This window comes from Grampus griseus (assembly GCF_964374135.1).
Source record: "Grampus griseus genome assembly, chromosome: 10".
Taxonomy (NCBI): Eukaryota; Metazoa; Chordata; class Mammalia; order Artiodactyla; family Delphinidae; genus Grampus; species Grampus griseus.
Window position 1 is genome coordinate 9,505,222 of NC_139004.1, and position 13,960 is coordinate 9,519,181.

Sequence of the window (13,960 nt, forward strand, 5' to 3'; positions counted from 1 at the left end):
TTAAGAGACAAAATATGCCATGGATATTTATGGAAAGAAGTAGAGATACAAGAATAGCTGTAAATACTTATAGAGTATTAGAGTTCGGTAGGGCCTTAAGGTCACGTTGTCTGATGCTCACATTTTTTTCCTACCAGTTTTATTGAGATATATACAGCACTGTATAAGTTTAAGGTGCACAGCATAATGATTTGACTTACATACATCATGAAACGATGACCACAATAAGTTTAGTGAACATCCATCATCTCATATGGATACAAAGTAAAAAGAAATATATTTTACCTTGTGATGAGAACTCTTAGCACATACTTCTTAACAACTTTCATATATGAGATACAGCAGTGTTAATCATATTTATCCTGTTGTATATTACATCCCTAGTACTTATTTATCTTATAACCTGAAGTGTGTACCATTTGACCACCTTCATCCAATTCCCCATCCCACTCCCACCTCTGGTAACCACAAATCTGATCTCTTTTTCTATGAGTTCATTTGTTTGTTTATTTTTGAAGTATAATTAACCTACAACACTATGTTAGTTCCTGGTGCATGACATAGTGATTCCATATTTCTATACATTTCAAATTGGTCACCGTTGATAAGTCTAGTTACAATATGTCACCATACAAAGATATTACATACTTACTATAATCCCCACAATGTACATATCTTACCCATGATTCATTTATTTTGTGACTGGAAGTTTATACCTCTTAATATCCCTCACCCATTTCTCTCACTCCCCAATCCCTTCTCCCAGCAACCACCAGTCTATTCTCAGCATCTACAACTCCACTTCCATTTTGTTATGTTTGTTCATTTGTTCTTCATATAAGTGTGATCACATGGTATCTGTCCTCCATCCCATCCAGGTCCATCCACGTTGTCACAAATGGCAAGACCTCATTCTTTTTTTATGGTTGAGTAATATTCCACTGAATATATATACCACATTTTCTCTATCCATTCATCCATTGATGGGCACCCAGGTTGTTTCCACATCCTTGACACTGTAAACAGTGCTGCAGTGAACATAAAGTTGGACATTTCTCAGATCCACATTTTTGTTTACTTTGGACAAATACCCAGGAGTAGAATTGCTGTATTGCACGGTAGTTCTATTTCCAACTTTCTGAGGAACCTCCACACTGTTTTCCGCATCCTTGACAACACCTGCTATTTGTTATCTCCCCAATAAAAGCCATTCTGACAGGCATGAAGTGACGTCCCACTGTGGTTTCAACTTGCATTTCCCTAATGACTGGTAATATTGGGCATCTTTTTATGGGCCTGCTGGACATTTGTCTTCTTTGAAAGAATGTCTGTTTTACATCCTCTGCTCATTTTTTAATCGAGTTGATTATTTTTTTATGTTGAGTTGTATGAGTGCTTTGTATATTTGGGATATTAACTCTTTATCAGGTATATCATTTGCAAATATCTTCTCCCATTCAGTAGGCAGCCTTTTCATTTTGTTGATAGTTTCCTTCACTGTGCAAAAGCTTTTCAGTTTGGTGCTGTCCCATATGTTTATTTTTGCTTTTGTTTCCCTTGCCTCAGGAGACATACCAAAAAAATATTGCTAAGACTGTTGTCAGTGGGCATACTTCCTATGTTTTCTTCTAGGAGTTTTATGGTTTCAGGTCTTACATTTAAGTCCATTTGGAGTTTTTTGGGTTTTGCTTTTTGTTTTTGTATATGGTGTGAGAAAGTAGTCCAGTTTGATTCTTTTGCAGGTAGCTGTCCAGTTTTCCCAACACCACTGATTAAAGAGGCTGTCTTTTCCCCATTGTGTATTCTTGCCTCTGCTGTCATGGATTCATTGACCGTATAAGCGTGGGTTCATTTCTGGGTGCTCTATTCTGTTCCTACAACCTATGTGTCTGCTTTTGTGCCAGAGGTTGCACTTCTCTAGCTGAGGGGACAGGGTGACTTACCCAGTGGTACTTGGTGAGGTAGTGGTAGGACTGGAAGCAGCCTCCACCAGCCCTGATTCCCACCCCAGGGCTCTTCCCCTGATGTTACTTAGTCCGATATTTTATGATGAAAGGTCATATATATGAAAGGAATCCAAGAATAAAGAATGTGGAAACATTGGGACAAGCCCACAAGAGTAAGAACTTCATAAAGGAGTGAATCCTTCATACAGGATAAGAGTGAGATACATGATCTGGGACTGACTGTGTAGGGGAATTATAAAAAACTAAGAAATATGGGAGAGAAAAAGAGAGGCAAAGTGAAAAGATAATGGGAAAACTTAGGTGAGACAAAGAAGACAGTAAATTATGGAAGCCAAAAAACTGGAAGGTAATAGAAATGAAAATATCACAAGATAATTCAAGAACATGGGGATAAATGTAGTATTTTTATGTCTCTTTTGAAAAAATATATCTAGAATTATTTCAATAGTAATAGTCCATATGAAAGAGATAATATGAAAGTACATTTAAACTCTTTTGAAGAGAGGTAAACCTAAAATTGTAGCATTATTAGTTCCTAATCCTCTAAAATGTTGAATGAATAAGAAACAGAAATTCAAATATTTATTTCTCTATGTGAAGAACCATTATTATGTAACATCAAAGAAACAGAGAAAGCTAAGACTAGGTATTCCTTCAGATGACTTTATTGTTTTTTTTTTTTTAAAGACATGGCTGATGAATGAAAATACAACGGGTTGGGGAATCCCAGACAATTTGAACAATCAGATAGCACTGCATTAATTCAAAGAGAGGTATAGTTTATACAGTATGCAGAACTGTTGGAGTTTATTTCCCTACTTTTGCACGTCCTTAAGAGCTTGCACCTAAATGTTAAAATCACATTGGTTTGCAGCCTGATTAATCATCGAAAAGCATTAACCTTCATGGTTCATTTGATGAGCCAAATACCCCTGTTGTTCCTCCTGGGATAGGAGGCATCCATTTTTAATCTATGTTTAACAGAGATAAATGGGAAATAATAAGGAGGCAAGTATCATAGAAAATGAATTTAAAATATGGATAGTCAACCAAATATATCTACTTAGCAAATCAATGTACTGGTTAAAGACAGGATTTGAGGTCAGGCATGGATTTGGTCCCCAATTTAGCTACTCATTTACTCATTAGTTACATAACCCTCCTTCACTCCTTTTTTCCCATTCTCTCCTTCCTTGCTCCCTTGCTTTCTCCCTCTCCTCTCTTTTTTGTATTAAAAGAATATCTATTGAGCATTTACTATGTACTGGATTCATGCCACAGACTAGTGGGTCAGTTATCTCACATTCCTGAGGGAGAACATGGAAAGTTGATGGGGAAGAAATTCGTGGTGTACAAAACAAGGAAATGTACAGATGCAGAAATGAGTCAGCCTTGTTTGGACAACTCTGAACAGACTGTAGGGAAATAATGAGATGAATTTGGAAAGCCAGATGGAAGTCAGGTCATAAAGGGCCCTGAATGCCAGGATATGCATTTTCAAATTAACACGCAGGGAACCGGCTATTAGAAATCTAGTGATTAGGAAGTTAGTCTAGTACAGGGAGGCCAAAGGAGGAGATTATTTCAAGAAGGATAGATTACTCAAGAAAGAAATGGACTTAACTGTTGAGAGGATGTTGATGACCTTTAAAGTAACTTTGACTGAGTGGTGGGGATAAAAAGTAGTGGTAGGGATGCAAGGAGGGGATTAAGAGTGAAAAAATGAAGCCTATGGGGCCAAGCGTTCCACAGGAAGGGTAAACAGAATGGGAGAGAAATAGTATGGTAGAGATTGAGGAAGCGGCAAGGCTAGGGCAGTTGGAGAGTTACTACCTATGTGTGAAGTAAGAGACCAGCGTAAAGAGACTGAAGATTCTAGGGCGGGCGCAAGGATACAGGGTGAGAATTAGAAACGACAGGTGAAATGGAGAGGGAAGTCTTGCAGAGCTGAAGCAGTACTTCATCCTCTGAGATTGAAGGGCATGAATTGACACTGAGATTTCCTTTGCAGCAGGGAGGGAATCAAGGTAACATTTATCTGTGTACTCCAGGTGGGCTCTCATTAGAAAGAAATGTGGCAACATCGGGCCACAAGAAGACGTGACTGAAGCTGCCGGAAGACAGACATCAAAGAGTTGAGCCCATCAATAGGTTCAGTAGGGGCAGCGAACCATTGTGACTCACACTCCAGAAACCTTTCTAGGTTTGGCTGCTGTGTAACATGGGAAGGTTGCAGTGCAAACATTCAAAGAAATGTAAGGTGCCCTTGATCTTCACCCTCTCCTTCAGAAACAATGGTAGAGAGTTATAGAGATTACAGGTCCAATCCAAAGACTATTATTCATGCTCTAAATAGCCAAATAAAAAGCCGAATGGGTACTTCCGTAGAGATAAACATATCCTAGAAACCCGTGGTGGTAAGAAAGCCACTCAATTCTGCATGAATATGTCTAGTCTACATTCAGAATATCAACTCTAGAAACTTTACTGCCAAACTGCCCCCAAAGTTATATACACTTTCCCTCTGTCCTCCACCTCTAGGGCTCAACGGGGGCCTGCAAGAGAGCTTCCAGGGAGTCCAGATCTGGTTCCATCTCTATTTGAGCTCCAGGTTGGGGAAGAGGGAGCAGAGGGGTACTCGATATAGCGTGCTCTCTTCCATGACCAGCTGGGCCTAGGCTCGCACCCCAGGAATAATAACTCACGCAAGGAAAGCTGAAGCTGGGCTATCTGGTCGGGCATCCTCAGCCCAGAGAATCCTGTGGGTTAAGGAGACCCTCGTGTGCACTTGAAAAGCAAGCGGAGTAAGTGCATTTGGCGGGAGAGGGCACAGTGCTGACTGGGCATCCTTGCTTTGGAGTCCTCCCTTTCGCATTAGCCTACCTGTGCCAAGAGCTGAGAACTGGGGCTGCAGGCAGGAGGCGGGGTGTCCGTCCGGGGCACTGGCCCGTTGGCCCTGTGGCTGAGTGCAATGAGGGGGAGCCCTGAGCACAAGCCGGGCCGGGGCCGATCCCTGCTCCAGTCCATAAATCCTTAACGGGTTTTCTTTCTCTCCCCTCACCCTTTTCTCTCCTTTGCTCTCTTTCTTTCTCTCTCCCTCTTCTCTCCTTTCCCCTCTCTTCCCCCTCCCTCCCCGCCCCCTTTCCCTTCCTCTCCCATCCCCCTCTGCCCTCCCCCTTGCCCTGCGGGTGAGCCTCTTCCTTCCCCTCCCCCCCTTTTTCCGCCTCCCTCCGTCTCTCTCCATCTCCTCCCTCAGCTCGCCGGGCGACCCTGCTTCTGCCTCCCACATTAATGGCGGCATCTTCGGAGGACGATATAGACCGGCGGCCCATCAGAAGAGTCCGCTCCAAGAGCGACACTCCGTACCTCGCGGAGGCCAGGATCTCCTTCACCCTGGGGGCAGGTGAGGACGAAGCTCTTGCCTTGCTCTCTCCGCCACGCCGCTTCCTTCCCTCCTCCCCGGCTGGCTCGGCCCCCAGCCCCTCCTGTGGTCCCCCTCCCCCTCCCGGCCGTGCCCTCCCCTGCGCCCCACTTCCTACCCAGCCGGGTCCCTGGCGCTCGCTCGCTCGCTCTTTGTGTGCCGAGTAAGGAGGTGTGTGTGTATGTGTGTATTTGTGTGTGTCTGTGTGTGTGTGTCTGTGTGTGTGTGTGTGTTGAGCAGGTGGGGGAGGGTAGTGCGTGGAGCCCTGCCTCCGCTGGGGAGTCGCACGCGGGCTTTCCCCTTCCTTGAAGCGAAGGATGTGTTGTCACTGATAACAATGATCGTAGGCGTAGCCGAGAGCTGGGTCGGGATGCTCCACCTGCTGTGGGCAGAGGGTTTGGCAAGGCTCCGCTGGTGTGGTTTGCTGGTGGGGCTACTACAGGGTGGAACTTGTTGGTGACGTTCAGACTCTGGTGATTTCGCCGGGTTGATACACGCCTGCTGCGGTTTTGGAGTGAGGAGGGGCCGGGCGGGGATCACAGCTGGGAACGGGACCAAGCACTTGGCAAGCAACCGTAGTGATGATAATAATAGGATGGTCTATAGGATGCATATGGGGTGATGATAGGAAGCTGTCACTGGAACTGGTGCCCAAAGTGGCCCAGATGGAATTAAGTGAAAAGGGTAACTGACGTGGAGGAGGGAGGGAAAGAAGGGGGAAGGAGGAGAGAGGAGGACAGAGGAAGGAAGGGAAGGAGAGAGGGCCGGAGAGAGGGAGGAAGGAAAAGGAAGGGAGGAAGGAAGAAAGAAGGAAGAAATGAACCACAGAGAAGACTGAGGGATTCAGGGAGTCAAACTGAGAGCTGTCAGGGTTACCTGAAAGGAAGCACCCAGTGTCCGCTGTCTCCACTGCTGCTGCAGCTCCGGATTCACAGGCAGACCTCACCTCCTGTTACTAGTAGATGGTCACTATCACCCAGAGGAAGTTGTTCGCTACTAACTTCACTGGGCTGCCTTTTCTGAAAGACTGCTAAGTCTCTCCCTCCAAGCTTGTGTCTCTTCCTTTCTAGAATCCCTTGGTATTCTCGCAACTCCAGTGCAAAAAGAGTGAGGGCATTTCCTGAAGATCCTCCTTCAAAATAAGTTTAAAAAGAACATGATATCAATACCTTTTTCTTTAGGAAACTCAGCACTTGAAAATGGAACTGAATCAAACAAAGTGTGTGTGTGTGTGTGTGTGTGCTGGAACAAAGAGAAACTTCAGATAATGACTATTTTACACATTATTGAGAAGTTTGAACAAAAGAGAAAACTCTGCATAAAGAAACAAGATGTGTTGGCTAAGGAACCATATTTTATGACCGATAGGATGGTAACTGACTGTGCCAAAGTAGCCAAGTTCTTTGGAGTGTAATTTTCCTGTCTCAATGATTTTGATTTTTTTAACCCTGTGTTTTCTCGTCACCCCTGAAATGTTTGCCTCTGGATTTGGCACTGGAGAAAGAGGACTTTATTGGAGGAGGCTTTGACAGTTTTTGTGGCAGGCTGTAGCAGCCTATGGTCTTCGTTTGGAACTATTAATCCTTCACTTGTATGTTCCAGGTTCAGAATATGATGTGAGGGGTCTTGGAAAGGACTGAGAAGAGTTCCTTTTAGGATTGAGATTGTTTTCTGACCCAGAGAAATTAAGAATTATTCCTTTGCTATCAAACTCTGGTATATCCCCTTGGTGTCTTTGGCTTGGCAGAGAAGGAAGGGGGCTTAAGAGGCAGTTAATAAGGTTGTTTACCTACTACTGGTGCTTTTACAACAAAACAATAAAATAAAGCACTAAAAAAGAGTTTCAAGTTTCTGCTCCTGTTGAGTTGGGCTGAACCCTTTTGCCACCAGATTAAAGCCAGTGACTTGCAGTCTTTTATCCTGCGTAAATTGCTCTGGAGGCCAATGAAAAGATTGGACTTTTCAGACAAGACTTGTCTCCCTTCCATCTGGAAATAAACAAGCCAAACGAGCTCCCAGTCCCTTATGAATATGTTCCTTAGAGTAGCCTTAAAAGCACAGTGTCAAGAAAGACAGCAGCAAGAAAGAGGAATGTGGTGGGAGAGGATGTTTCTCAAGGACGGAGGAGGGCAGTTGTTGAGGGTTCTGCTCTGCGACTAGGGGAGCTGTCCTCTCGGTGGTGCTGAAGCCAAGGGCTGGGTGAGAGGCGTGACTGTGAGCCCGACAGCAGAGGGAGGGGTGCTCAGTCCCTCTCTGTGATGGAATCCCAGGGAAAACGCGCACGGTCTGGCCACCGAAAACTTTTCTATCCCTGCCCACCTACGTTTGCCGCCTGTTTACTACGCCTCACGCCCACTGCTCCACTGCTCACATGGGAGGTTTTGCTCTAATTTTGTGCCGGCAGCTCACTCCTGGGGCTTTGTTGATTTTCCAGCTGGCTTCGGGCTGCTTTTCTGACATAGTAAGATCTACTCGCAGATGTGCCTTTCCCTCGCGTTTAAAAGTAATTGTAACCCCCGGTTTAAAAAGCAAACAGCCTTGTTTATCTCCGTGAGCAGCAACTTGCAATTAAACTATTAGCGTCGTTATCAGCATTGCTGAAGAGAGGAGCCTGCATACTCTGGATAAATTACATAATTTGGGCATAGAGAGAATTTTGTTTGTCTCTTAACAACAATTTATAAACGATTAAGCAAGGAAGCGTTCATCTGCCCTTTCTTCCCGCTCCTCTCCTACCCCTAGTCACTTACTCTTTATTCTTTCCAGAGAAATTCTTTATTGGTTTAAACTATTTATGCTTAGCATTCCCTTTCTCACACCCACTCATTTTATATAAGCCCATGTTTAATATTTGAGAGGTTTAGTAATGCTTCAAGGAAATAAATATACACATATTCATTTTACTTGGAAATCATGATATCATGAAATCATCTGGGGACCAACTCCCTTAAAACTAATGTGTACACTTGCCAGATAAAGTGGACTGAGCATTTTGAATATTGATTCAATACTTAAGCATTCCTTCAACTACACCCTGTCCCTGATGGTACTTATTAATATCATTTCAGAAATAACTCCACAGCTTGAGTGAAGCATATAATCCTACAGTCCCAAGTCCGTCAAAGAATAGCAGCAAAATGTGGGTCTTCCATCACTTTATGAAGATGCTAATTTCAAGTTCAGTCTAAATTGAGAGAGTAGAGAACACAATTTTTTTCTGAACCATGACTTCATTTTTCGAAACGAGCCTCTTTTGTAGGCTTTTTACCTTCTATTTAGCATTTAGTATATGCAAACATTGATAGTTGATTGTTTGCTGAAGATAGTATACATGCTAGAGAGAATGAAGCCAACGTATTTGCTGGAAGTTACTCAGACACGTTAGATCTCATTTAAAACACTGGAAGAAGTTTTTTTTTCCTGAGAAATTCAAATGTGTTAAAAGGACATCGTGTAACAGAAGAGTGTGTGCACACTATTCGTAGCAAGTGTTTCTAATTGTGTTCTCACTCCGTAATGAACATCACTGGCATTTAGCTCGTAAGACCTTACCCTGCCTCATGAGGTCGTTCATTCACCGTATTGAAGTGAATGCAATGTAGATTTGCAGCTCATCTAGCAAATATTTCCCCATGGGCTAGTTTATTCTATTTATTTTTACTTTAACAGTATATAGAAGAATATTTGATACATAGAAGGTACTGAAACAGAAAGGTTCTCCATAATTACACACCAAAACGAATGAAAGTGTTGTGATACATAGAAGATTTAAGCACATCTAAAAGTTCTTAAAGGGATGTCAAAAGGAGGAAAGCTAGTCCTAGGATGATATAGGATTGTTTAAAACACAAAACCAATATTTTGCACTGTTGAGAAGAGTAAGTACTTCTCTAATCGTATGTATGTTTAACCTTTGTTGACATCTCAGAATTGCTTTGTATGTATGGAGGAGACTTTAAATTAATAGCGTCGTCAACCCCAGAATACTTATCCTCTTCGGAAGGCTGAGATCTGTCTTTGTCCCTGATGTTAGCCAGAGGTATTTGTTTCTGACTCCCATTGGTCTCCTCCACTCTTTCAGGCCTAGAAGAAAATTGCAGTCAGAAGTGGCTTTCCTCTGGCTACTTTTTTTTTTGCGGTACGCAGGCGTCTCACTGTTGTGGCCGCTCCGTGGCATGTGGGATCTTCCCGGACCGGGGCACGAACCCGTGTCCCGTGCATCGGCAGGCGGACTCTCAACCACCGCGCCACCAGGGAAGCCCCCTCTCTGGCTACTTTTAAGAATGGCTGGGTCAGTCATATTAAGTTTTAAACTGAGATCCCTTTTCTACCTCTCTTGAGGAGGAAGACCTTTATCCCTTAGCTAAATTATAAAAGTTCTGATATTGAGAAGTGACATCTCAGAATGCGCTATTGTCATTTAGCAATGAGGACTGTCTCTAGAAGAAATTGTGAATATTGTCATGCTGAACCAATCTGAAGGTCTTGGTAAACATTCTCCTTCACTCTTTCGCTGAGGAATGCCTATGCATGTATCCCTCACAATATTTTTGTTACTGATTTCAAATTGAAGGCAGAGCATGTGGGTCTGGCTTTTATATGGTGGACCCCAAATCTCCTTTAAAGTATTGCTTCTAGCTTTCAGTAGCCAGAATCCAAGTAGCTGACCATGTAGCTGACCAGGAGCCTCTATTGTGGGGCTCTCTGAAGGTTTGTCCTCCTTCTGTGTCACTGGAAAAGTTAGCTAACCCAATAATCTCACTATGTCATGCATTAAGGTGGTACTAATGAAGACCACTCCAGATAACATAAATAATATACACGAGGTACAGAAAAGTGAGTAATTAACACCAAGAGAAAACAGGAAACCCTTTGTCGTGAATGTTTAACTTGTCTGCTTACGATGTCATCGTTTCAACAACAATTCATACATTTATGAGATAACTAAAACATGAAATCTGAGTTGCATGGTTCAATTTTCTTAGGATCTTTTGATCTGGGCGCTGTTAAAAAAATTTTTTTTAACATCTAAGTATTGTATTTACTATTATCACTAAATGCTAAGTTTCTTGTTTGGTTTGTCTGTATATGCCCATATATTCTAATTTCATGGAAGACGATGGAGGTGTGTCTTATATAAAAAATAAGATACAGGAGTCAGAAGAACTGATTCTAATCTCTTCCTCTAAGACCGTAGGCAAGTCATTTAACCTTTGTGGGTTTGATTCACTCAGCTCTAGATTTTTAAATCTCGAAAGTCCCATCCAATCTAAAAAAATTGTGTGAATAATCGGCCCTTCTAACTCTGGCTGTGCTAATGGATACATACTATGCCACTGATTTTATGTATAGTCTAATTTATGGTATAAAACATATAGACTAGCATAATTACAATAAGAATTAAAATATTTGATCAAAGAAAAGTTATAAAAATAAGTTTGATTAAAAGAATAATTAATATATATTATAGTAATTTAAAATAAATTATTAATAATGAATAAGAATTGCCAGAAGGCACATTTATATGTACCATATTAATCAAAATGTTTTAAATTTGAATATTCAGGGATTAGAGTCTTGAACGCAGTTGATGCTCCGTAAGTGTTTGTTGTGTGGTTGAATATGGTATTAGAGAAAGCTTAGCAATAAATGGAAAGTCAGGAAACTAAATATTAATCCAGTTCCCAATTGGCATTTTAAGTCTCGTAGCCTGTTCTTTCATAATTAAAATGAAATGAGTATACCTATAAGATCTATAGTTTCCCTTTATCCTTTTAAATTACCAGGGAAGGGAAATATGTGTGCAGACTAGCTAAATGGCAAGATTCAATCACGCTGCAATGTACCCTTTCGGAATTCACAAATAGAAGAATCCTAACTTCTAGGCACTGTCTGCGAAACTTGACCATGAACTACCAAGAACTTTGTGTCCTTTTTCTTGGCAGGCATATAAGCTGACAGGAGCAAACAAACTGTTGGTCAGAATAAGTGCACATTAATAGATTTACATACATACATTTTAATACTAACCAAAACTATTTTGAAGTTCCTTACAGAGTTATTCTTTGATATATGCAACTTCAATTCGTCATAATTTATTGCGCAAGTAAAATAATTAAAATTCAAGTGGGAAGAGAAGATAACTTGTAGAGCTATTTTTCTCTTTGATTAATAAAGTGACATAGGGAACATACATTATAGCCAGTGTTACGTATAAACTGAAGAGGGCCTGAAGGGACAAATAATAGATATAAGTTTTTCCTCATTGTATGATACAAGAAAAACTCTAGAATTTTCATATTTTGTTTCATATCCCCTCCATCCACTTTAGTAGGTGATAAAGTGGATATGATTTCCGGGGTGTGGGGGGGAAATGTGGGCCATGTTGACATTTTAATTGCTTTAATTTATAAGTCTTTTATATAGTGAAGGATAGTTAAAATAAAAGGCAAAATCGATTTTGTGGCCCTTTTGAATGATGATGGATTCAGTTGCATGACTTTCACACAGGTTATCAAAGGACAAGAGGAATAATCTCATGATAGTAGTTATTTAATATTTATGAAGGCAAGTATTGTGTAAAAGCCTGTAGATTTCCTATTGATCTTTTCACATTTGTATACCTTATACTAACAATTCAGTAGCAGAATCTTTGAACATTAAATACCTGGGCTGTAATTGCAGACATGAGGATTCAATATACAGTCAACCCTTTGTATCCATGGTTCTGAATCTACGGATTCAACCAACTGCGGGTTGAGAGCACATTATTTCTGGATGTTTATCAATCAAAGGGCAACAAGTTGGTTTAATACTCCATCATGGTTTATTCAAAAATACAGAAAAAGCCTTGCTATGTTTGAATTTATCCCTTATTCCATCTGGGCCTGTTTTGGAGATGAGGGGAGGATGGAGGAAGGTGAGAAGAAATAATAATATAGAATATTCATTCATTCAACAAATATTAATTTAGAAGTTGAGACAACTTTTTAGACCCTTGGGATACATTCGTGATGAAAACAAAAACATCTTACCCTCATGAATTTTAACTTCTAAAAGTGGGTTATGGACAGTAGACAATACCATAGTTAAGTAAGTTGTATAGTATTTCATAGGTTAAGTGTTAAGGCAAAAATAAAGCAAACTAAGAGTATAAGGCATATGGGGCAAAGAAAGGGATGGATTGCAGGATAGGCAACACTGAGAAGAGGGAATCTGAACAAAGTTCTCCGCAGTAGAGGAGGGAATGAGCACTGTCAATATGGGGCGGAAGAGAAGGCGGAGAGAACGGAGGGGAAGCAAGTGTAAAGGCCCTAAATCAGGAGCGTTCCCGGTGTGTTTAGGACCTGGCAAGGAGCCCAGCTTGGTTGGAGAGGAGTGAATCAAGTGGTAGGAGGGAACGGGGACTAGTAACAGAGGATCCGGTGGGCCATTGCCCACTCATGGTGAAATGTGGTACAAGGCAGGGATTTGAGCACAAGAGAACATGATCTGAAATAGATTTTAAAAGGATCACTTGGGCTGCTGTGTTAAGGACAGACGATAGTGGGGCAAGGAGGAAGCAGGGCAGCTGGGTTGGAAGCTATTACAGTAATCCAGAAAGATGGTGCTGGCTCAGCAGCAGGGTACAGCGGAAGCAGTGAGCAGTGGTCAGATTCTATAGGTATTTGAAGGTAGAGCGAACAGGCTTTTATGGTGGATTGAATGTGGGTTGTGAGAGCAGGAGAGGAGCAAGGAGTACCTCAAGGTTCAGCCTGAGCAACTGAAAGGATAGAAAGGGCCATTTAGGGGCGTGGGGTATGGTCAGGAGTGCAAATACAGACATAGCAAGTGTGAGATGTCTACTATACATCCGAGTGGAGGTATCCAACAAGCAGTTATACAGGTCTAAGGTTAAACTGAAGTCTGGCTCAGAAATGAATATTTGAGTTGTCAGCATATATAGAGGGAGCCCTTACAGAGGGCTTCATCAACATTTCCTCACTTATTTTTCGTAATGACCCTATGAGATTGGCATTATTATTACTCTCCTTATTTCATCCATGTGAAAACTAAGCCACAAAGAGGTTAAATAACTTAAGCTAATAAGGGGAGTAAGAGGAAGAATTAGAATTCAGACCCTGTTTTATATGACTTCAAAAACTGTATTTTTAATGGGGATGATTTATTATAAGAGAGCAAGCTTACGTTATCAGCTTTGCTTTGAGGTTACATTTGAAGCTGAACATGTCTAAGGGAAAGAAAGAGATGGAACTAGGGGTGCATCCTAGCTCAGTATTTTATAAAATGTTTGGCTAGGATTCACTGTAAGAAGTGCATTTTAGATCACCTCACATACATATTGAGAATTGGAATAAAATGTTTCTCAAAATACCCTTATAAGTCACAAATGTACTCTGATGTTTTCTATATTATCCTATCCCATCCCTTCCCACTCTGTTTTATGCTAACATATTTTAGTTATAAGAATGCTAGTTTTAACTCATCTAAATGATTTTATAACCCCCAGTTTAAAAAACATTACTTGATAGTTTTCTTGGAGTGATTTCTGAACTCGGAAAAAGCTTTTGCA

At 41.4% G+C, this 13,960-nt stretch overlaps 1 protein-coding gene across 2 annotated transcripts in view; it reads left to right on the top strand.

The window, feature by feature from the left end:
- The window catches only part of PHACTR1 (phosphatase and actin regulator 1), a gene marked incomplete at its 5' end in the record, with an annotated part of 541,508 nt that overhangs the window by 30,959 nt on the left and 496,589 nt on the right, over positions 1-13,960 (top strand). For both annotated transcript variants that reach the window (XM_082662612.1, XM_082662614.1), the window contains one exon: positions 5,224-5,370. In XM_082662612.1, coding sequence (XP_082518738.1) covers positions 5,224-5,370 — 147 coding nt within the window. The remainder of the gene's footprint in view (positions 1-5,223; positions 5,371-13,960) is intronic.